General features: G+C 49.5%; 5 protein-coding genes across 5 annotated transcripts; 3 read left to right on the top strand and 2 right to left on the bottom strand.

Moving 5' to 3' along the window:
* Window positions 1-703: 703 nt before the first annotated feature.
* On the bottom strand, window positions 704-1,468 carry ARL1 (Arf GTPase arl1; the record flags this gene model as incomplete). Its single annotated transcript, XM_044813964.1, has 4 exons — window positions 704-1,108; window positions 1,183-1,266; window positions 1,316-1,354; window positions 1,406-1,468. 4 exons carry the CDS (start codon window positions 1,466-1,468, stop codon window positions 704-706), a joined length of 591 nt encoding a protein of 196 aa, XP_044669265.1.
* A 356-nt stretch (window positions 1,469-1,824) lies between these two features.
* On the top strand, window positions 1,825-5,934 carry KY384_005465 (uncharacterized protein; the record flags this gene model as incomplete). Its single annotated transcript, XM_044813965.1, has 3 exons — window positions 1,825-1,867; window positions 1,924-3,983; window positions 4,354-5,934. 3 exons carry the CDS (start codon window positions 1,825-1,827, stop codon window positions 5,932-5,934), a joined length of 3,684 nt encoding a protein of 1,227 aa, XP_044669266.1.
* Window positions 5,935-6,309: 375 nt separating this feature from the next.
* KY384_005466 (uncharacterized protein) lies at window positions 6,310-9,992 on the bottom strand (the record flags this gene model as incomplete). Its single annotated transcript, XM_044813966.1, has 4 exons — window positions 6,310-6,512; window positions 6,568-7,393; window positions 8,032-9,766; window positions 9,817-9,992. The coding sequence occupies 4 exons, from the start codon at window positions 9,990-9,992 to the stop codon at window positions 6,310-6,312; spliced, it is 2,940 nt and encodes a 979-aa protein (XP_044669267.1).
* A 2,244-nt stretch (window positions 9,993-12,236) lies between these two features.
* On the top strand, window positions 12,237-12,932 carry KY384_005467 (uncharacterized protein; the record flags this gene model as incomplete). The annotated part of the gene is made up of 2 exons (XM_044813967.1): window positions 12,237-12,330; window positions 12,391-12,932. 2 exons carry the CDS (start codon window positions 12,237-12,239, stop codon window positions 12,930-12,932), a joined length of 636 nt encoding a protein of 211 aa, XP_044669268.1.
* Window positions 12,933-13,405: 473 nt separating this feature from the next.
* KY384_005468 (uncharacterized protein) lies at window positions 13,406-14,373 on the top strand (the record flags this gene model as incomplete). The annotated part of the gene is made up of 2 exons (XM_044813968.1): window positions 13,406-14,147; window positions 14,201-14,373. 2 exons carry the CDS (start codon window positions 13,406-13,408, stop codon window positions 14,371-14,373), a joined length of 915 nt encoding a protein of 304 aa, XP_044669269.1.
* Between the last annotated feature and the right edge of the window lie 31 nt (window positions 14,374-14,404).

The raw sequence follows: 14,404 nt of genomic DNA on the forward strand, positions 1-14,404 counted from the left end.
AACAACAAGTCCTGGCCATTCAGCTTCCTGATATCTTATTTATCCGTTCTGCCCTAGGTTAACGGAAATGTGATTTAAGAGCCAGTCTGCGATATGATAGATCGGCGGTGAATCCTGAGGGTATGTCAAGCCATATTGCAACTTTGAGCAGCTTGCTAGAAGATGAAAGGGCAGCGAGCATAGAGCACAATCCGCACGTTCTCTCGGGCGCTGAGCGGAGCGAGTGGACTCTTGAACGGGCCTGGACTAAGTTCTCTGCCGTTGCTGCCTGTAGGCCAGGTTTCTAGAGATTTTGAAAACCCACTCTCAGGAGAAGAAGCTTGAGTGGAAAGTTAAAATGTACAGCAACACAAGTTTCGAGTTGCTACTCCATAAAACCCTTGCTTCCTTGTTGGGGTATGCCTGTGGGAGAGCTGTTCTCTCGAGAGAGGCTTGCGGAGTATTGTAGCGAAGTTGACAGATGGTCTTTCTTTCTAAGCTGAGAGGTCTGCAACGTCTTGGGTGGGGTTGCCACGTACGGCTCACACTCACTGTTCTACTGTTACTGACCTCCTTGCTCCGTAAAAGCTCTGGCAGTTTTCCGAAGCAAGAACACAGCTTGCAAGACAGCCCTCGACACAGAAGAACGTCGAGCTGTGACTCGTGAGTCGTCCTTTCTTTCTACGCAAAAGGGGTATATTAAAAATCAGAACCGCTACGCATGTCATGATGCTTCAGATGAGACCGTTTGCTTCCATTTGGTCAGTGATGCTCTCAAGGTAGCTTTTAGGCGAGAGTCACGTACCGCCAACCAATCCATCCCCTCGTCGATACCACTTCCGTCTACTGCAGAGCACGCAACGATGCTCCAATTGCGGTCCCTCAACTCGCCTAAATTCAATGCTTCTGATATTTCACCGGCCCCTTTTGCGCCGGGCTGATCCTGCTTGTTTGCAAATACTAGTAAACCTGCTTCCCGTAGTTCATCCTCGTTCAACATGGCAGCAAGCTCATCTGCTGCGATCTGTAACCGTTCGATATCTGTTGAATCGATCACGAAGACGACTGCCGCAGTGTTTGCGTAGTAGCACCGCCAATATGGCCTTATAGACGTTTGACCACCGAGATCCTGTAGGGGTGGACATCAGATGATTGTTCTCCAAAGAATATCCAGATGAAGCGGCGGAAGGGGGAAGCGCTTACCCAGACGTTGAAATTCAAATTCTTGTATGTCACTGATTCGACATTGAAGCCAATGGTAGGTATTGTCGTAACGACTTCTCCAATCTTTGACTGTCAGACATGTATGTAGCATAGACTCAGTAGCATGTCACACCTTAAGTCTATATAGAAGCGTCGTCTTCCCGGCGTTGTCCTAGCCTACTCATCAGCCAAGCGAGGTAAGAGATATTCAAATAATGCCCACCAGTCCTAAGATTAAGATACGAATCTCTTTCTTTGTCCAAACTAGCGATGTCAATTTTGACATCCATCCACCCATGCCGGTAATTATTCTTCAGCACTGGTGTAAAGCTTGCTAACTCCGGTGAAGAAATATGATCGCTTCGACTGTGAATCGATTACAGATGGGAGAATTTGGTGATGTTGGTGGTAGAGTTGGGAGTGTTTATACAGTGAACTAAAGCTATGTCAAATACGGACATGCAACGGTTGTGATTTGCACAAAGGCATCCTCTTGAGATCTACGAATGGGAGCGCCAAGACCTCCATATGTCTCAGAGCTAGACAAATCCTAGGAACTCTGCTTGTACATTCTTGTTCTGAAAGTCTTTGCCTGAGATATTGTTTTCCGGACTTTGGTCGCAAATTGCAAAAGCCACCAAGATGGTAGGCAAGAAATCTACGAAAGCGCTCCTTCGGGACGAAGGTTGGTCCACGCTCTGGTTTGGAGCAGCATTGCTACAGAGCTAATAATTATGGAAGGTCTCGAGAGGACGGATAACAATATGGACCTTACAAATTGGCCTCAAGTGGGCATGATAAATCAGAAAAATTATTACACCGAGTATCTGAAGCGAGATGATCAGATTCTACCATTGCGCTTGATCTTAGAGGAAAGACGCAGCCGCATGATCAGAATGGCAAAGGAGAAAGACCGCAGCCTATTCAGAGGAGCTGACTCAGAAATACCCGATCAAGATGTAGACATGGATGACGAAGGTATAGAAGAAGGGCCAGAAGCATTGACAGGTCAAGAAGCAGTTGGATCTAAAGTCATTGTTGTGCATCCTGGCAGCCAGAATCTACGAATAGGCTTGGCGAGCGATGCATTGCCGAAGTCGATACCCATGGTAATTGCAAGGAGGTGGAAAAGTACCGAAACAGAGGAAGACAGCGATAAACGCTGTCCAAAGCGGAGAAGGCTCAACAGTGACGAGGAGCCAAGGCCTGAACATCTGTTTGGTGAAGACTTTTCAAGTCAATATGGCCAAATGTGTACGGATCTCAAGGTACGCATGCGAGCCAATAAACGAAGGGTTTTACCGAACTCGAAGGACATGATTGTTACATTCAACAAGCGAGCGCAGATGGAAACAATACCAATGCACAATGATCCGATGCAGATCGACTGGACAGAGATCAGGCCTAAGGATGCCCCCGGCCACATTTGTGGCAAAGAAGCACTGCGGATACCAGAGAAGTCAAATCCAAGATACAAATTGTTCTGGCCCTTACGGCACGGCTGGCTGAACGAAGAGGACTATGAAAGCAAGAGAGACCTTTTCAATGACATAGCTGTCATCATAGAAGAAGCAATCAAATCGCAACTTGGCCTTCACAGAAAGCGCGATTGGATCCAGTACGGATGTGTTTTCGTTTTGCCTGATCTCTACGAGCGCCCATACATAGTGCAAGTACTAGATCTGCTCTTGCGAGATCTTGGGTTCGGCAAAGTCTCATTCATCCAGGAAAGTCTTGCGGCAACCTTCGGAGCCGGGTACATCGCCTCCTGTGTAGTCGACGTTGGAGCGCAAAAAACTTCAATCTGCTGTGTCGAAGAAGGAATGTGCATCGAGAATTCCAGACTCAACCTCAAATATGGCGGCTTTGATGTGACAGAGACCTTCGTCAGGATGATGTTACATGATCACTTTCCATACCAGGAGATCAATCTCCGACGCCGGCATGACTTCCTTCTAGCAGAGGAGCTGAAGGCTAAATTCTGCTCCCTGAATGAACAGGATGTCAGTCCGCAGCTATATGATTTCCATTTACGGGCATCGGATCAAGATACTAGAAAATATCAATTCAAGACCTACGACGAGGTCTTACTTGCGCCTCAAGGCTATTTCGAGCCAACAATCTTTGACAATTCAGACAAGCTTGTCGGTCGGAGAAAGCTTGTCGGAGCCTCAAGGGATGTGTACGAAGGCGGATATAATGAACCTGTTTCCGCTGCGCAGGCTGAACTGATCGGACAGATAGCGCCGCTTGCTCCGACGAACGGTGAATTCAACGGTGAGCCTACGAATGGTGCTTCTACTACTGCTGCCGAGAAGAAGCCTCTTCACCTCCTAGTAAAAGGCAACGGTCCAGATCGAGCGTCAGCTTCTGCAGCGGGCACCCCTGCTCCCGAGGATGAAGACACGCCCGCACCGCCAGGGGATGAAAAGGAAGGCGAAAAGGAGAACGCCAACGCGCCACGAGATGACGTTCTTCCAATTATGCCACTTGACCAGGCCATCCTAGCTTCAATCAATCACGGAGCACGTGGTGATGAACGCAAGACTCGCGAGTTTCTCGGCCAAATCATGGTCATTGGCGGAGGAGCCCAGGTGCCGGGTTTCTACTCGTTCCTTGAGCAAAGACTGAAGGAGTTGAGACCTGGGTGGGCGAAGGACATCCTTATCGGCATACCCCCTAGGGAGATGGATCCTCAGGGTGTCATCTGGAAAGGCGGCAGCGTCTTTGGGAAGCTACATAGTTCAGCCGATAGCTGGATTGGTCGAATGGAGTATGATAGACTTGGAGCTCGACTGTTGGTAAATAAAACGGGCTGGATTTGGTGACGAGGGCTTGACCAGATAGATAGTCCGCGAAGTACCTCATCTTCAACTCCATTGCAAAACACTGTAAGGCCCACGATGATGCTATTCGCTTATCACATTGCGTCGTCATCTGCGTCCCAGTGTGGTTGCTGGCTACTGGCTAGAAGGGTCATCCGCATTCAGCTTAAAGCGGCTGCAAAAAGTTGCACCAGATTGGAACGTCTAGACAACTCATGCCGGCCAACCCATCACCAACCCAACCAACCCACCAAGCTCTTCCTTCATTGGTAATGCGCGTGATAGTGGGATGATCGAGACTCGTGCCTGATGTCGTCGCATCTTCCATCCTTTCAATCATCACCAGATGCTGCCTGGCAGTGCCCACTGCGATGAATGCACTCCGGGAGCGTTGTCCCCCCGCCCCAGCACCCTCATCTTCTCGTCACTCCCCTTCATAGCTACATTCTTGCTAGTAGCTGTCTTTGTTGCACAAAAGCTATTCCCATTCCTGTCTGGAGAAGGATCGGTACCCAAAGGTAGCAACAGCAATCGCCCTGCATCGGTCACCAGGCCAGCCGTCAAGCAGATCTCTGCATGGATTTTCTCCTCTACCATTGCATCTGCAACGGTGCTTGCTGAGTTGATCCTATGCGAGATTTCGAATACCATAGACCCAGCAGCCCGAGGATTAGCCATCCATCTGGCTATTTCACTGCTACTATTCTTTCTAGTCGTTGCGATCCCGTTTCTGGAGATTCACACGGTAATCTCGACAGCCGGATATCAATTCACAGGAGGTTCAAGCTCGAGCTTCAGATTGGCTTGGGTAATCCAGATCTCAAGCTTTGCAGTATGGATTCTTGCCTTCTGGAAGAGCGGCGAATATCTAATTGGGAAAGGCAAAGAGATTGGACCTGCACAGCAAAGTGATGTTGTTGAAGCATCCCTAGAAAGAATTGGTGTCATTGGCATCTCCTTCATGGCCCTTCTCTCCGGCTTCGCATCTGTCAGCTCCCCTTGGCAGAGCTTTTTCTCACGATCTAAGCCTGTGAGCGAAGCCTCTGTTGCACGAAAAGCAGCTGGTATCGAAGCTACCCAAGACATGCTGGCTGCCAAAAGGGCTCGGCTCATGGCACTGGAGCGCAAGATTTCAGAGAGTCCTACCAAGTCTTTCTTCGAGAAGGCTATAGGATCTATCAGAGGCGATCCTGATCGCAACGAGAAGCAGGCGCTCCAACTCGAGGTATCCGGTCTTGAGACCATGGCGTTGTCCCTGTCCACTTCACACTTGAATTTGCAGACTCGCCTGAATCTGCAGAATCGCTCTCGTACAGCAAAGGGACGTCTGGCATTGACACTAGCATACTGCTTCTCAATTTTCTGTGTCTATCGTATCGTCACTACGAGCTTAACATTCATCCGACGATCTCTCTCTTCCCATAAATACACTTCAGAGGCCTTCACGACCTCAGATCCCGTCGACAACATCCTTGCCCTGCTCGCCAAACATTACGACTCTCACCTCGATCAAGCGGCTTGGGCACGACAGATCTCCTTCCTCCTATCAGGCATCATCCTCTTTGCCTCCTTCTCTTCCGTCATGCAAACATTCCACCTCTTCGCCCGGTTTCTTCCCTCATTACTCAAAACTATACAAGCAAATCTGGCGCTGGTTGTGGCTCAGGTGTGTGCAACGTATGTCATTAGTGCGGCTCTAATGCTGCGAGTGATGATGCCAAGTGCTGTGGTCGGTGAGGGCCTGAAGACCCTTGGGGGTGGTAAAGACAACATGAGTTGGGTTGATGGGTGGTTCGAGAGATGGTTCCTAGCTGGCGTGCTGGTCACTGGTATAGGCATCTGGGTCGGTAGGACAATGGGGACAAATGATGATTGGGACGACGACTTCGACGATGCTGGTGGACTTGAGATGGGTAAAATGTCATGAAACAAAACTTTGCTTCCACCCAGTGAATATTTCCCTTTCCCTTGCTTTGCTTGCGTCTTTGCCCGCGTGATCTCACGTTCAATTCACGTCTCCATTCACGATTCGTTTACGTTTCAACCAAAGAGATCGCCTCAGAGCAAGAATTCTCAATAAGGCAAGTGGTTCGCTTTTATTGCGAACGATATGCAATTATACATTCCTATGGCACCAGTCTCCAAGCACCATTAAATCTTTCTCAATGACAGCAATTCAGACTTACTCTTTCTATGTGTATTTGGCTAAGCCAAGCACTGCCCTACCGTTTACAAGGTCCTTCCCAATCCAACTGGTTTCCGTAAATCAAAGCAACCCTCCATCGACCCCCCGTTTTAAGCCTCATGACGCAGCAGCCTCCTCCGGCTTTCTCCCGTACACCACCCAAAAGTCATAAAGGACATGGTAACTCGGATTCCGCATGTCCCTCCTCACATTCGCCAACAGAACCTGCACCTCCTCTGGCTTCCACCCCAGTACCTGCGTGAACAGCCTCAGACTGAACCCTTCTACGCCCTCCTCCATTTGGAGAAGGTTCCAGGTACCTTTGAAGTCATTTAGCGTATTGCCATGGTTCAAGGGGATGTTGTGTTACCGTACCTAATCTCTTCAAATGCGGATCCTTCGCCCACGGCGCAAAAGGCAACTTGAACTTCTCTGCCACTACATCTTCAAAGCCCGCGTCCTGCATCCAGTGCTTCAGGCTTGGTCCTGGAGAAGGATCTTTCCCAAAATCGCGTGCTGCTGACAGCAACGAATCATGCCACTGTTTGAGGTATTTACTCTTGCCGTAAGAATCATCCTCGGAGTACGAGTCCGCATTGAAGTCCTGAAACTCCACATAGCCACCTGGTCTTGTCGCATCATAAGCCTGCTTGACAAGCTTTGGCCAATCCACAATGCTGCCCGCTAAATACCGCATATGCACGAAGTCGAAGTGATGTTGTTGAAACGTCCACATTTCGTCAGCATCGTCAACCTCGAACTTCACATTCTCCGGCACCCATGTCGGTTGCGTCGCCGACAAATCTGTCCCAATGACTTCGGCGTCAGGATTCTCATCGCCAAATTGAATGGCCCAGATCCCCGTTCCAGTGCCTACGTCGAGGACCTTCTTTGTCTGAGGCGTCTTGATAGGCGCAAGGAAGAGCTTGTCACCCAAGCAAATACGAAACATCTCGTGCGCGAGATCGAGCCGGTTTTGCTCCTGCTCGTCGTTCGGCATGATGTATTTGCCGTCCTTGTAAGCGTGGTAGCGGCGGCCATTCTCGATAGGATAGCGCTCAATGCTGCTGGTGAGGGATGCTGTATATTGAGAGACATCATCGCCGAGAGTGGAGTCTGAGCCATCAAGAAGATCGGGGTCGACTTCGACCGAAGCTTCTGGGGCCGGGGTTTGTTGAGGGTCAGATGCCATGGTAAATGTCTTTGAAAGACACAGCTAAGGCAGAAATATTGCTGTGCGTTATTCGTTTTGTGGAATGAGAGATAGAAAATGAAGAGGCTGGTGGGAAGATACGAATTGTTCAGGTCAACAGGAGCATCGAGCATTGCATTGCTTGCACTAGGGAATGAACGACTAAATCTGTGACGAGTTGCGACATGTTGAAGCTGTGCGGCTGTCACGCCTATGCAAGCCTTGACACCTACCTAATGAGAGGCAAATAATAGCCTCAATTGCATGCAGGTTGCTCAGGATTGAGAGCCATTGTCCAATCGAACGGATGTAGGACCATGTGCCAAGCTTTGACCACCCACATTCCCTTCCACTCTTGCTGGATGCATAGTAGGCGCATGCTACCTACCCCTCTGAGATACACGAGCAAGAATAACTTGCTGCACATGCTGTCACGGGATCATCAAACGAGTCTTGAGCTCCTGGGGCCCTAAGGTAGTACTACCTCCTCAGCTAGCCCTCCGGACCGATTAGGCCGATAGGTAAGCGCAGAACGGCGACATTATTGACAGCATTATTGTAAGCTTAACAGCAGATTCCCTTAGCTCGACCACTCCAAGTCAACCTTACGCCGAGGTCTCTTGTAAAGCTCGTCGTATCTTCCGCACAGGTTCTTGCTTGCCCAGCCTGGTCTCCTTCTTCAATGCATGACGAAGGGCATCCTTATCACCTTGCTTTGCAGCATCTGCGTTGGCAGAAGGGCTTTGTATCGCCGCTTGTGGCTTGTTTGGGCCGCTAAGGGTCGGCTTCGGGCCCTTTGCCTTCTTGACCGCCGGTTCCGCAGCCTTCTCTGGCAGCTTCGTTTTGACGAGAGGTTTCTTCGCTGCTTTGGAAGCCGCATTGGCTTTTGGTCGAGTTGACGAAACAGACTTACCAGCTTTTTTCGGTGCAGCTGACTTCCTGGTAGGGTTTGCGTTATCCAGTGTCTTGTTAGAAGCGGTCAAATTCTTGGCGGTGGAGGTTGCTGCTTTCTGATTTTGAATGCTTTTCGTTGTCGATGGCTTTTGAGAGTCCTTCGTGCTAGGTTTTGGTATAGGGGACGCTTTCGCAGGCTTCGGTAATGGTCCAGGATCGCCTGCAGGCAGAGTGCCGGCGGGCAGCGTTTTCTTGACTTCTGCAATGACCTGATCTGGTGTTTTGTTTTGCTGAATTGCAAGTTTTTGAACAGCTTCAAATTTGTCGCGAAGCTCCTTCGGAGCGGTTGCAAAAAGATCTTTAGTCTCAGGCACCTTCATCTTGCCTGTCTGGATCGCTTGAATGTTTTTCATAACAGTCTTTTGGTCTATCGATCTGATGCTACGGACCATCTCCTGTGGTAAAGCACCATAGATGAAGTATAGCACAAGTGCAAATACTGCTATTGGGGCGAACACCTGCATAAACTCATACCAGTATTTTGGTCGGATGTCGGTTTCGATGTATCCGGCACCGTGGACGAGCTCGCCCTGAAAGTTGTGATTGCTCCCCTCATCAGCCGGGAATCGTCCATTCTTGAGATAGTAGTCAATGAATCGGTCTTTCTCCCTCCAACGCAACCTCAGCCAAAGCTCGAATCGCTTGGGATCATCCAGGGGTATCGAATTGACCCGAAACCGCCTCCAATACATGTTGACGGATTTTGGTGGTCTGCCGCCAAAATACGAGGCACCCACTGTGAAGATGTCTTGGGCGTAACTACCGTGGGGAACGCCTTCGTATGCAATGGTGCAATCGTATACATATTCGACAGTCTCCTTCAATTCTTGCAACATGAAGTGCAATCCCGTGCTTCTTGGTATTAACGTGTGTTTCATGTCCTGAATGCCGTTCTTGAGCGCCCATCTCCTGCTGGTCTCTCGGGTGCAACTTGCAAGGTTGGTGCCTTCAGGAAACATCATCAACCACATAGGATCCTGGGAATTGTTCAATCTCTGCATATGTCTTGCAAGGCCGGGCTTATCTTCTTCCCAATTTCGTTTTAAGAAGATGAATTGGGCGAATTGCATACCCCATCCAATGACGGGTATTCTCTTCAAAGACTCTTTCAGCACTACAAAAATGCGACCGTGCATGCCTGCTGCATACCCAATCCACCACAAATACAGCCAGTCTGTATAGATCTGGTGGTTGGCTATGAGCACCATTCGTTCGGGGAAGTTGCACATCAAACCGCCATCAGTAGTTCGTATTAACTGCCCACGCATGCTGCTGTCGCCACTTACTCTGACCGTAGTGGGCGCCCACCACTGTGTCATCGTCATAGTGAGCAAGCCCCATGACTGTTTCGTGAATGCGATCCAAGTATTATACCATTCTTTATTGATGAGATATAAAGGAGTACCCAGCACCTGTGAGGCATTGATCCTAGTTCCTCATAAGCCGCTACTTTCGATACGGTTAGCTATTTGACTTACGACATGCATCCTGAGAGGAAGTAACCGGCTAGCCCAAGCGCCCTAGAAGCTTGTGACTGCTCGGATTTTAAAGGCGCGCCGGGTGGTACAGGTGACTCAGCGTTGGTGGAGACGCCGTGTCCGAGATCTGTCGTAGGTACTATTTTTGATGATTGAGCAGGCTGCGATGTAGCCATTGCTGGCTTTGCCTTCAAGCAAATTGTTCGAAGCTGTGGCAGCTGTGGCAGCGTAGGGCAAGCAATAGAGCTCAAGTCATGTCTAATCGCGCGCACTCATTCATAATTCTGAACGAGTACATTCCAATAGTGTGCTAATGGTGCACAGTTCGTCCGGTAGTACTGGAGCTGACATGCGTTTCTTGTTATTTACAGATCCGAGTTTTGACGTCATCAGACAGCAGCGAAAGGGGCAAGTAGCAATAGCCTAGCCTGGTCTTGGCACGTGCTGCATATCTGTACCGTACGAGGGGTCTTTCAGTACAAACAAAGTAACGTTCATCAGTTTATTCTCTCAAAAAGCTCGGTATGTACATTAGGATAGAAATATGAGCCCCTTCGCCCGCAAAAGCTCTTCCAATCAATGTGACATTGGAAAGCTATCGAGATCGGAAGCTGTTGCCAAAGCCCAAAGTATGCAATTTTTTCAGCACTGCACGCGAGGGCCACTACACCGAAAGGCCTAGCAAGCAGCTATGTATACTCTGCGAATGCACTTATGGGCTTGGGACCTACATCTGGCCTCCAAGGCCACCGAATCCTTCTTGCAAAACCTTGCGTCCAGCCAGCTCATTGGCAAATTCTAACTTGCGCTTTATTTCCCACGAGGTATAGAAGATCATAGTATAGAGCATGCCTGCGATAAGCGAATCTCCCGCGCCGATCGTACTGTTTATATGAGTCTTTCAGTCTCTAAATGATGGGAAGCACAACATACTCATGCACTTCTCTCCCCGCTACTGTGTAAGCAGGGCAATGTGTGTAACCGAAACTTGGTAGTTCCAGCGCGCTCACACCACTCTCTCCCCAAGTGCAGAGTAAGATCGACCTGGGAATTGGTTTAGCATATTTTGCTGCGGAGGGTGAAATCCGATGACATACGCTCGCATTGCCAACGTGGCCTGCGCCCGTAGAAACGCTTCAGGATCGTTGAAGCCATTTTGCTTGAAGTCGTGGATAGTCAGCGTTCCTCGTCTTGAGAAGTAAAAAGCAGCTAGCTACCTGGGCCCAGCGTTTGGAATAGAAAACGACGTCTGCTTCCCTAGCTAGTTCTTGCAATCCAGGGCGGCCGGGCTTCTCGACTTCGACGCTAACCTTGATACTGGGAACTTGGTTGCGAAGATATCGTATGCATTGTAAGGTCACGTCAGGTATGCGGCCCTACACATCCTTGAGACAAAATAACAGAAAGGCCATGTGCCACACACTTCGAAATGGCACCAACATGCCTCATTTCCAAGACCTCCGATAGTGGCAGTAAACTCCTGAGTCGTCATTTCAGGAAGCTCATTGTAGTTGACAATGGTTCTGCTACCGGTCTCAGAGCTTCTGTAGATATAGCTGGAGGCTGGCTCGGTGCGATCTTGTCGGTAAATACAGTGCGATAGGTCAACAGCGGGTCCGAAAGATGATTTGATCTGCAAGACTGCTGGTGATGAGCTTGATGGAAGTACAGCAAGAAGCACTAATGAAAGGTTCCCTCTTGGCTCAATATCAATGAGCTGTTGAAGTACTTCAAGTGTGTTGGGACAATTCCCTCCTCGGCGCTGTACAAGACTCGAAGCGCGGACCTTCTCATCCTCTCTAGGGTAACGTTCGACACTGCAGGCACGTAGTCAGAACTACGTAGACAGCATAAGAGAGATACCTACCTCAGTATCGTGTCGAGATAGCACGCACCAACGGCGAGAAGGCACTTGCCCATATTGGTCAATTTTTAAACAGACAATAATGAAACTCGCCTAAATTACACTACAAGCATGCGAATACGAGACAGAGCTCCTTGGGAAGATTGGGATCGATAGTGATCCCGCAAGACCCGCAGAGTAATCCTACGACAGAGAAGAGCAACTAGCGACAGAGCTGCCACGATCACGTTGAGTGTGCACAACAATGAGGCCGTAAAGATCTCCAACAGCACTCTCCCTGTAGCGTAGCATGTGGCCACAGGTCAGCTCAGATCACCAATTTCAGCGATATCTCATGTTTACGGCAGTGGACGTGCAGAAAACAACGGTTGCCGTTAGCTGGGCTGCCGCCCTAAGAGGCTAAGACACTTACGGACGCCTTGGCAGCCTTAGCTCGCGTCTACGTCATTTGCGCGTGCGCTCTTTCCGGTTTTCATCTGCCTCCGCAAAAGCTGCAGCCACAATCTTTACTCTCCTCCAAACCCCTAAGCAATAGTCATACATTCTGCCTCCCAATATGGATGTGATTAATCAGCTCTTCTCGTTAAGTGTGGGCGTTGAGCCTAACAAACAAACTTTGCAAAACTTTGCTGGCACGTTGAACACCGCAGGTACGAACTTCTCTCCACGTTCCGTTTCCAAGTCAGGCTAACGCGTCTCTTTTTAAACAGTGGCTGCTCTCGCGAGCCAGCAGAAGAATCTTTCGCAGTATGCGGATACAATGGAAGGCCAGAAATGGGTGTCCAATGAACCTTCAGCGAAACCTCCCCCTCAGCTCACCCAACCCCAAATCAAATACATCGAAGCCGCGCCAACTCCTCAAGCAGCTCAAGCCCGCAAACAAAAGGTTCTCAGGCAGCCTGTAGTATGGCAAATCTCGGAGCAACAATTAAAGTTATTACAATGGCAAAGGAAGCAATTGCTTCAAGCCCAGAAAGCAGAGCTGGCAAGGAAGAAAGCAGCGAGAGCAAACCGACCACCTCCTCCAAAGCTAGGACCGTCGAAGTCCAAGGCAAATTCAGTCGTATCGCAGCAGACCAGCGCATCTTCGAGACTCCCTACCAAGCCAGCTGCCCCCAAAGCTCCAGCTTCAAAGCCTTCACAGCCTAAGCCACAAGCTGAGCAAGCTCCGAAACCTGGTGGAAATGCGAAAGGACCGGCCAAACCGCCTGCAAAGGCACCTCCGAAGCCGCAGACTGCGAACCGCAAATGACCATGAGAAGACGATGCTGAGATGTATGACTACAGGAGGCTGCGAAAGAAGGAATCATCTAGAGGATGGGGTGAGGGCTGTACATAGGATGCAGTGCAGTATCTGAGCTGACACACGAGGTTTTACAAAATATGCTACTTTATGCGTCATCTAATGAGTGGCATCATACGAATCGAATACTGCACTGGTAGCATACGTTAGATATCTTGGCCCATTGGCTGTCAGTGCATATCATTCATACACAAAAGCCCGCATTAAATCCGACCATGTACTAGGGACTGTCGATCATTGTTGTGCTTACAAAAGCAACACAGGATACGTGTTGATTAATTGCTTCAAATATCTCGCTCTGTTCTATCATCCTATAGCCTGTCCAAATCAACTAGCAGTGATTTCTACTTCACCTACCATCTCCCACGTCTATCCAAACTCGCCCCTTCTCAAATCCCAGTACCTTACCCTCCGAAACCAGAATGCCTCCACCTCGAGACCACACCCTCCCCAACCCTGTCGAGGGACCCGGCGACTTCACCACCACCTCTACCGTCCACAACGACACCTACCCCGCCATATCCTCGCTAAATTCAGATCTCTCTAGCAAGACCGTCCTCGTCGCCGGAGCTAGCAAAGGCATAGGTGCCTCCATCGCCCTCTCTTTCGCTCGCGCCGGCGCCTCCCAGATCGCAATCGGCTCACGCTCTCCTCAAGAGCAGCTAGTCAAAGGTATGAAAGCGGCCGCAACAGATGCAAAGCGGCCTGAACCCGCCGTCCTAGCCCTAAGCCTTGATGTTACAGACCAGGCAAGCGTTGAGACCGCTGCGAAAGAGGTCGAGAAGGCGTTTGGAAAAATGGACATCGTTGTGTTCAATGCTGGCTATTTCGCGGCGGGAAAGATTGGGGAGATAGATCCAGGTATGTGGTGGAGAAATTGGGAAGTCAATATCAAGGGACTTTTCCTAGTGACGAGGTCCTTTCTGCCATTGATGCTGAAAGGTGAGGATAAGACTATTGTGACTGTTAGTAGTGTGGGCGCACATCTGAGGGGCCCGGCGATGAGCGGCTATCAAACTAGTAAGATAGCGCAACTGAGGCTGATGGAATTTGTTTGTGCGGAGTATGCGGATCAGGGAATATTGGCTTATTCGATACACCCGGGAAACGTAGCAGGCACGGATATCATGGGTGGTGGCGAATTGCCGGAGTATTTGAAGCACAGTGAGTTGAGATATGAGTGATGAAACTAAAAAGATGCTGACAGGATTTTGAAGTTTTTGTCGAATCCGCAGAGCTGAGTGCTGACACAATCACTTTCCTCACCCGGGAGAAGCGACATTGGTTGGCTGGAAGGTATGTCAACTGTACCTGGGATATGCCGGAGTTGATGAAGATGGAAAGAGAGATTGTGAAAGACGATAAATTGAAGCTCAAGTTGGCGTTGTGAAGGGGACATTTTGGGCTTTCCAATGAAGTTT

Source organism: Bacidia gigantensis, assembly GCF_019456465.1.
Source record: "Bacidia gigantensis strain McMullin 20006 chromosome Unknown contig_245, whole genome shotgun sequence".
NCBI classification, from domain to species: domain Eukaryota; kingdom Fungi; phylum Ascomycota; class Lecanoromycetes; order Lecanorales; family Ramalinaceae; genus Bacidia; species Bacidia gigantensis.